At 37.4% G+C, this 9,872-nt stretch overlaps 1 protein-coding gene across 1 annotated transcript; it reads right to left on the bottom strand.

Annotated features, from left to right (window-relative positions):
• Nucleotides 1–1,215: 1,215 nt before the first annotated feature.
• Nucleotides 1,216–1,797, bottom strand: LOC145068005 (uncharacterized). Its single transcript, XM_079015012.1, has one exon. The coding sequence runs from the start codon at nucleotides 1,795–1,797 to the stop codon at nucleotides 1,216–1,218; it is 582 nt and encodes a 193-aa protein (XP_078871138.1).
• Between the last annotated feature and the right edge of the window lie 8,075 nt (nucleotides 1,798–9,872).

Here is a 9,872-nt window from a genome sequence, read left to right as displayed (position 1 = left end):
CTGAAGTCTATGTTTTATTTACTTTTAGCCAGCAACGTTACTACTGAGGTAAAAATATTATTTTCCCTATTACTTGTGATTATGATCTTCTCACATATTCTTTAAAGTACAAATCATATTTTGATAATGATAGTACCTTTAAGGGGAAAATGTTTCTTAAACATAAAACAGATGGGTCTTGGTAAAAGACCGCGTTTAATAGAGATTCTCCTTGGTTTAAACATAAAACAATTGGGTCTTGGTAGAAGACTACTTTAATTAGAAAATATAGGATTTTCTGGAAGGGATTCTAATACTCTGTAAACTCAAATCACCATCATTGTGTGAGATTATTTTTGAAGTAAAACATGTATTTATACCAATGTCATTAAATACTTATGAACTCATCAGTATCTAAAATGTTGATACTCGCTTTCAAAATAACTTGTATTCTCAGGTCATCGGTAGACAGGTACACTTCGGGTGCTTTCGCGAAGACAACCTTGTACCAAGATGCATTATATGTTATTCTCTGTATTTTGCTCTTGATGTCGTCGCTAAATGTAACCTATGTAAAATTATTACTATTAATGCAATGGTTGTTGTACTTTGATTACTATACTGCATGTGTTGTGATACTTGACATGACGTCCTCCACCCCAGAACGTTTCCGCCGTTACGGTTTTGGGGTGTGACATCACTCTTCGCGGGATCGACATGAATTCCTTTACTGCTGAGCACATGGCCAAGGAAATACACTTTGTTAATCTAGAACTCACATTTCAACAACTTTGCATAAAGTTTCTGTTTTCTTAACAATTCCATAATTAAATGTAAGTGTTGGCCATGTTCTTCCTTGGATCGTGAATATATCAATATATCGTCGATGAAGACGATCATGAATTTATCCAAGTAAGGTTTACACATCTGATTCATAAGGTCCATGAATACAGCTAGTGCGTTGGTCAATTCAAATGTCATAACCAGAAAATGATAGTAACCATATCAATTTCGGAATGTCATCTTTGGAATATCTGCTTCTTGAAATCTAATTTGATAGTAGCCAGATCTTAGGTCGATCTTCGAGTAGTAGCATGATCCTTGCAGCTAGTCGAACATGTCATCGATCCTCGAGAGTGGATACCAGTTTTTGATGCTGATCTTATTCAACTCTCAATAGTGGATGCACATCCTGAACGATCCATCCTTCTTTTTGACAAATAATATCGAGGTTCACTATAGAGAGAAGTTTGGTAGAATAAAACCTTTGTCAAGAAGTTCTTGAAGTTGACTGGATAGTTCTTGCATTTTCGATGGAGCCAGACGATAAGTAGATGCATCCGAAATTGGGACGATTCGAAATTCGACCTGTTTAACTGGAGGTACTCCAGATAGATTTTCTGGAAATATGTCCGGGTAATCGCACACTTGTGGTATATTATTGATTTCCTTACCCTTGTATTGCGTATTCACCACGTGGGCCAAGAAATCAAAACATCTCTTCTGTAAATACTTTCTTGCCTTTATGCAAGTGATGACTTTCAGGTTCTTCCCTGCCTTGTCTCTGTAAATCAAAAGGGCTTCGCCGTTTGGTAAGGGTAATCGTGCAGCCTTTTCATAACATAGAATCTCTACTCGATGGGTTGATAACCAATCCATTGCAATGATCACATCGAAATTTCCAATGGTCATGGGCATTAAGTTAACATGGAAAACGTGATTATCCAGGGTGAGTATGTCTAAGGTGATTTCTATTTGATCATTTGCTACTTCTACCATGTAAGCTTCATTAAGTTTGCATGATTTATGATTTACCATTCTCCTAAACTTGTGGGAAATAAAGTTCCTATCGGCAGTAGTATCAAATAATACAAAAGCATGAATATTGTTGATAGGAAAAATACCAGTAACCACAATTGGTTCCTTGCTTGCATCTCCTGCACCTATCACGAATTCCCTTCCTTTACTACCATGATTCTTCAACTTAGGGTAGTCTTTCTTGAAATGCCCTAGTTGGTTGCATTCAAAGTAGTTTCAACTTCCTCCTGTAGCAGTAGTTGGGGTTGTGTTGTTTGGGGCTTTTCTACAAAGCTTAGCAATGTGACCCCTTAAGTTGCCGTTGTTGTAGGTCATTCAATTTCTAACATGACGGTAGTTTTATTTGGTGCAGTGAGGTAGGGTTCCAGAGTAAGGAATTGTTGGAATGGGAGTGTTTGTAACCGCAACATATACTATTACAGGTTCTGGATTAGGATTGCGATGCTTGAAGTTATGTAATGACTTTCCATGGAACTTCCTATTTGTATTCTCAACTTGTTTATTTTCTTTTGACGGGGCCATGGTACCTCGACGAATACATTGCTCAGTCAACTGATAGGCCAATTGTTTGGAACTGTCAAAAGTTTAGGGTTTGGATACAGTAACCAGACCTTGGACTGGTGATTCTAGTCCCCAAATATATCTCTCTGTCTTTTTGTCTTTTGGGGTCACCATTCTCGAGCAATGATTAGCAAGGTCATTGAATCGGGAGGTCTAGGCAGTCACCTTTGATCCTTGAATGGTTAGATTCCAAAGCTCCTGTCCCAGAGCCTAAACTTCCTTTCGTAGGTAGTACTCCTTGATTATCATCTGTTTAAGAGGTTCCTAGCCCATGGAGTAGGCGTCAGAGATCCCCATGGACTTCTCATGATTATTCCACCAAGTTAAGGTGGAGTCCATTAGTGTGTAGGTAGCGTACTTGACCCGATAGTCATTGGGGCAATAACTGATGTGAAAAACTGCCTCCATCTTTTCTATCCAGCAGGATAGGCCAACAACCCCTTCCATGCCATAGAAATATCAGGCTTGAAAACCCATGTAATCTTTTTATGAATAAGTTATAGAGTGCTTTTTATTATTAACTAGAGGTTCGCCACCATTCCTATTATTCCCAGTGTTGTCATTTCTGGCGGCCTCATAGGTGGCTAAAGATGTAGCAATTCCTTGATCGAGCAAGGTCTGCATTAAAGTAGGGTCAATTTGAAATGGAGGGTTTTCAATAGGTATGTCTGGAGCTCCTCCAGGGTTTGAAGTTTCTACCAATGTTTAAGTTACTTTTGTGGCACTCCTTCTGTTGCCTAAGGGAGTTGGTGGTGGACGAACTCGTGGACTTTTCGTGGAGGCCTTTTCCTAATATGATGGAGATGCTAAGTTATTTTTCACTATGTATTTATAACAAGTATGCATGCATTTTGTATTCATTAAGTTTGCTTTTTCCCGAAATCCTACAAATTTCCAAGTGAAAATATGAAATTTTTATCTGATATAATGTTTTGCAAGAAATACATAACAACTGCAAACATTTAACAAAATACTAGAATATTTTCATTACAACTGCTTGTTTTTGGTTACAAAAGTATCAACCATGTAAAGTTTGAAATGGAAAAGATTTACAAAAGATCTAATAAAAACTAGGTAATGATAAACACTTGCAAAACGAAAGCTATTCCTCAAAAGTTCTAACCCTACCCTAGGGAACAAGCAGCCCTAGCTGAAGCATCTATCTCCCTAAATGTGACATCATATAGAGGAAAAACTCCTCTAACCGGTCCAAGATATAACGTCTCTCTTGTGTAGCAACAAATTCTTGGTGCTCAACTGCAACAAGTCGGGTCTTGAGAATTTGTACCCTGTAGTCTTGTGCTCTATAGTGAGCATTCATGGCATTATCCTCGATGCGGTTAGCACCTATATGATGATAAAATGTATATATGGCCTTAGTATCCTCCTTCTTCTCTTCATATAGTCTGTCAACTCGGTGCCCTAGTGAAGTAGAGCCTGAGTCCATGACAAAAATCTCTAGAGATTCGACTCTATTTGCTAGCCGATCGGTCTGAGACATAAGGTGTGGTATAAGATCATTCTTAGGGTCGTCCCTGAGTGGCGTTTGTGAAGAATCACAAATCTCAAATCATGGCGGAATGTCAGTAATTGTGTTCTTGCGGAGGAGTTCTGGGAGCCAAGTTGGCTCGTGGGGCATGGTCTGTTTCCCTAGTTGACCACAAGTGGGTCGGGAAACATGTGCAACAGGATCGAAATGGTAAGGGGGGGGGGTGGAGCACTCATCCTCGGGGTCCTCATCAGATGGGGACCCTTTCCATGAAGGGGATATGGCTGGTAGTGCAATCTAGGCGGTGAGGATGGTGGGGTAGGAAGGGCAGGCTCCTCATCAGTAAGGCCCTCCTCAATGGGGCCACCATCCTCAATCTCATGGGCATCCTGTAGTATGCCCTCATCATCAGGCACCTCCTCCTCTTTGGGTCATCTTCCTCCTTGTCCTCAGATGGGTACTCTTCCTTCGTGATATCTACGGGGGCAACCGGAGCGTCCTGTGGGAAATATGGATCCCCAACTAGATGTATCGGAATCTCATGTAACTCGCCGGGGTCTGCAATCTGCATCCATGCTGTTTGGTCATTGGGTATGTCTTCCATCTATATAAAAGGGTTTTAAGTCTGTTAGTAAGTTTTTAAATGCATTAAATTTGCATAAGTGGTTAACACAAAAGGTTCTAAGGTACTAGGTATCTGCAACGGATCTTGAGAACATTTTTCAACTTCTAAACCTCTCAACCGTTGTAGCTTGTCAAACTCCTTGCTCAAGGTTGGTTGTGCACCTACCTAACCAAAAATAACATAGGCACGCGTTCCAGGGTCATTTATGGTATGGCTTATGTACAGTACTAACCTTAATTAAGGCGTCTGACCTAAAAGGTTGAGTTGGTAGTTTTAGTTGAAGGGATGTTAAAAATTTTGTTAAGTGTTCTCATCGTTAGTCAGAGTATACATATAACTATTATATATTATTGTTGGTGAGTTTTGTGGTATTATTAAAAAAACTGTATTCCGAGGCTAATATGTATAGACAAGGGCCAGCAGGAAACACCGGAGGGCAGGATAATTTTATGAATTAAGCTGTTCTAAAATCCAACAACCCTATGTGGCCCTTCAAACCAAATTCCCCATATCGTACATAGCCAAGAAGTAGTGTAATTAATAATAATACTTTTATTAGGATCTTATTGCTATAGTTGTATTTCCTCTTTTGAGGATACGAGTTCTCTGTAGCCAACTTAGCTCTAATACCAATTTGTCACACCCCCGGTCGAGGTGGGCTGTGCAACTAAGTTCATGGATCACAAATAAACTGAATATATAGCACAAGTACAACAATAAACAAAACAACATTAGTATTCCATCTTTAAGTTTGAATATAGGGTTCTTACAAATAATAGTAATACATGAATTGCCATAATAGATATGCTTAACATAACAAAAACTATAATTTAAATTGCATACAATCCATGATTTTTTTTCATTGTATAAAATGCTTGAAATCACTAATTTCCTGAGAATACATGTAGTTTGACAATCAACATAAGTTTGGGGAGAGTCAAATATTTTCTGCTAACAACAATATAATACTTTTAAAATGTCTAAAAAGTAGTTTCTATGTAAGTATCAAAATAGTGTTTGTAAATAAGATTTCCATTTTCAAAATGTATCATAAGTTAATCCATACTTAAAAATAGCTTTGAAATCAACCAAATCCATGGTTTATAGTGAGAGAGAGAGAGAGATAGAGAATTTAGTTAATGTTTATAGTGAGTTCCCTAACCGAGCTATGTGACTGTATGTACCCCCTATGCCACGTCATTATACGTTGTTGTGACGATTATAGACACTTATCACCTGCTTTGATTGATCAGTCAAGGTTGTAGATAGCAACCACATGTGGGGATGTCAATGTCATACAGATCTATGCATATGTATTTCGCTCTAAAGATTTACGATTATAGTATTGTGGGTATACTAAGTATTTAGGCTTAGCTAATTAATATAGTCTCACTAAAAGCCTTTAACTAAGGTAGTTGAAAAAGCTCTTAGCCCTAACTTATAAGTGGATAAGTTATTAGTCATAATGAATTTGTAAAGAGTTTATAAAAGCATAATGGATAAATATTTAAGTATGCCTTCTTGAATAAACTATGTAGTAGTAAGGCATATGTTATTTTAATAGTTGCAGTATTTTAACAACATAACATATGATTATCTTGATATTGGAAACTAGTATTCATGAAATATAATGTCAAGCTATTATTTCATGACTAGTATAGCATTTGCATAAAATAATAGTATTTTATGTGAATTATGTATGAATTATATCATATTGCACATGTATTTTCCCCCAAAACATGTAAAAATACAAAAAGAGAGTCTGTAACACACCTTAAAATGTGATTGTCGACTTATTCTGAGTATTGGTTGAAAGAACCGGGACATGTTGTCTAAAGTTGAAAGTTCGGGATTAATTTAGTTTCCTAAGAAGTTTCAATATAAATTTAAATTTTGAAGGTTATTTGGTATTTTAACTAAATTATAGGACTTATTTATAAATTTATTTAAACTAAAATTTATTTAATAATTTCCAAAATTTATTTAATAATTTCCAAAAATTTATTTAATCAAATTTTATTTAATAATTTTCCAAAGATAAATTATTAAAATTTTATGTTACAATTTTGGATTTATTTTGAAAAGGTTTTCCACATCGGGATAGGATTTTGAATATTTAAATTTAAAATTTAAGGTTTTGGGGTTAGCTTGGAAGGATATTTTCGAGTAGAGGTAGAAATTGCCATATTTAAATCAAACTTTGGACTAGGTTTGTAAGGGATTTTGATAGGTGGGGGTTTTATGGATAATTTAAAGTGGAGTTTAGGACTATTGGGACTGAACTGGTAACGAATTTAAAAATTGGGTATAAGTGAATATTTGGCAAGTAAGTTTGCATAGTGGAGGTGGTCATCATCCTCCTCCAACTGTGTTCGATCATGCATACGAACGACAAAAAAAACCCAACAAAAAAATGCTCGGGACTTCGATTTCTCATTTCGACTGGAACAAAATCATAAACAAAGGTGGAACGGACTTACGGTGGTGTGAATGAAGGCTAATGACGGTGGTGACCGGTGGTGAGGAAGGGTAGAGTGGGAGGGGGTGACAGGGCTTGCTGGCTCGTTTCCTTTTTTTTCTCCTGGTAGCAACACAATAGGAGGGAGATAGAGGAGCATAAGGGAAGGTTAAATAGCAACACTACAGTTCACAGATGGTGGTGGCGGTGATTCATGATGACAGAAATAATGAGGTGGCATGTATTGGTGTTTTGGCTTTCGATGGCTGTTGCTTCCGGTTTTATCTTCTGTTTTGGGCGGATTTCAATGAAGGAAGGAGATGAGAGCGGCTAAGGTGGTGTTTGGGGGGGGGGGTAAGGGTGGTTTTGGGTGGTGTTATTGTGGTGTTGTTGTTGAAATCGAGAGATATGGATTGAGAGATTGAGAGGTGTTTGAGCTAGTGATTTGTGTGTTAAATGAGGTTGCATATGCCTCTCTTTTATAGCTAAAGAACTCACACACATGCATACAATATCCATACCCTAAACCATACTTGGTACCATATAGTGAAGAGTGTAAGCAACATGGAGAGGTTAAAGGAAGAAAAAGGTCATGTGGGGTGTGAGGAGGGGGGGGGGGTGAGAATAGCTGGAGATTTTTGTCTCTCATAACCTAGTAGGTCCCACATAAAGCCCTAACTCCTTTAATTGCCCAAAACACACATAATTGGGTGCATCGATATCCCGATGTCAAGAAATTTTTCCGAACATGCTGTTAGATAGAATTTAATTCAAGGATTCCAAAAACTCAAACGGATTAATTTTTCGAGTTACGGAACTCCGAAAAATCACGTTTAAAGTTCCCATCTAAATACCCCGTTACGCTCGATTTTTTGACTTTTGCAAATATTTTTGCTAAAAATATTTTAAGTATGAAATTAAATGTTAGGTTATAGCTTGAGTCCAAAAATGCTCTGGGAATTTCGATCGGAGGTGTCCACGTGCCTCAACGGATCAATTCGGTTTTACTCGATTAAAGAAAACCAGTGTTTTACTGTATGTTTTCTTAAGACTGTTTTATCTTTTGCATACAGAATCCGTTTTGTATTTTTTTTATATTTTCGGAAATTGGGGAGCATGTACTATAAGTTTTTAATGCTTGCTTCGCTCATAACTGCTTAATACAAATTTTTAGTTTTTTAGATGCATTAACTAGTGTTGCAGTTTGAGTTGATTGATTCGTTTGACAGTTTACATATTTGGAAGTAAGGTATCATTTGAGATCTTATAACATTTGAAATTAACTTATTTATTTCACATTAGATTCACTAAAACTCAATGAGTTAAATTACAAAAAGATATATTGTAATTTAGTCGTTCGCAGTTTATGACCTAAATTCCAAGATGTCACCGTTATAAAGGCAATATCCTTTTGGTAGGATGGTTCCATTTGTATTTTTTGGAATTCAAATGAGGCATCCATGAATGTTAGTAGCTCATGACCTGCAGTGGAATTTATCATAGATTGTATGTATGGCAAAGCGAAAGGATCCTTAAGGCAAGCCTTGTTGATATCCATGTAATCCGAACACACTCTCCATTTTCCATTCTTCTTTTGTACCACCACCACATTGACTAGCCATCTTGGGAAGTTTTTCAACTTCTTATTGAATGATTTGGTTTCTTTCGGTTTCGAATTTCCTTCTTTTTTGATGTACATGCCTGAAAGAAGGATCTCCATTGATTTTGTGAGTTATAATGTCTTTATCTATACCTGTCATATCATCGTGTTTCCATGCGAAGGTTTTATTTTTTTTAATAACTTTACCAGGTCTTGCTCGATTTGTTTTGGTATTGAGGATCCTTTGAGGACTCTGGCTTTAGGATCCTAAAGGTTTAGGGGCACTAATTTTATGTCTTGTTCTCTTGCTTCTAGTACGTCTTGTACCCTTTTCTTTAATTTCTATGCTTATCATGGTGTTGTTGAAGACTTCATCGAGGTCTTATATCACACTTTACATTCTTGTTGATTACCGACTATCTTCACTATTCCCCATGGGGTAGGCATCTTGATGCATTAGTGGTATGTTGACGACACTGCTTTCATGTTATGGATCCAGGGTCCACCTAGTATAACATTATAGGAAGACAAAGCATCAATAACACAAAAGTGGTACATAGACTTTACCCTTTTGATGTAGATAGGACATTTGATCTTTTCCAATCGTATGCTTCGTTTCACCGCTGAATCCTATCAACACTGAGGATTTGTTTTCTTAGATTCCGAGACGTTCATCCTGGTTAGAGCATTTAAGAGTATAATGCTCACCGAGGATCCTCTATCTACTAGGATCCTTCTGACAAAGTGATTGGTGGTGTAGAGAGTTATCACCAACCCATCATTTTGAGGATCTTGGATGTCCTCTCTATCCTGTTCATCGAAGGTGATTTCTTTTTCTCTTGTTATCTATGTGTTCTTTCAGGGTCTTGGTCCTTTCTCTACCTTTGATACCTTAGCGTGTCTTTTTGATTCAGAGTAAAAAGTTCCACAAATATCAGAACCCACAACATTAATTACCTTGGCTTCCGAAGGAGGGGATTCTGGTTTTTTCCAGGATCTTGCAGCATCTTGTTCCTTTTCCTTGGATCTTTCGCTCCTTTTTCGTAGGATTTCTTTAAGATATCCTTTGCTCAGAAGGTAGTTATTTTCCTTCCTGAGGGATATATTGTAACATCCCAAGTTCGGAAACAAGTAACTGAAGGATGCTAAGTGTAAATTAAGGAAGCTACTCGACGATTAGGTATGCTACTCGTCGAGTCGGAGCGGGATTGATCGCGGATTAAATGGCCAACTCGCCAAGTCGGAAGCTGTACTCGATGAGTTGGTGCTGGAATGAGAAAACCCTAATCATGAGGGTTGCACCCTATTTAAAGGACTTTATGTCCTTCTCCCAGCCTCCTAA

This window comes from Lactuca serriola, chromosome 8, assembly GCF_051521515.1.
Source record: "Lactuca serriola cultivar US96UC23 chromosome 8, Lser_US96UC23_V15, whole genome shotgun sequence".
NCBI classification, from domain to species: Eukaryota; Viridiplantae; Streptophyta; class Magnoliopsida; order Asterales; family Asteraceae; genus Lactuca; species Lactuca serriola.
This window is presented reverse-complemented; position numbering and strand designations above follow the sequence as displayed.

Bases quoted from the DNA above. Each gene is read 5' to 3' on its own strand.
- LOC145068005 (XM_079015012.1), bottom strand. From the start codon at position 1,797: ATGGTAAATCATAAATCATGCAAACTTAATGAAGCTTACATGGTAGAA.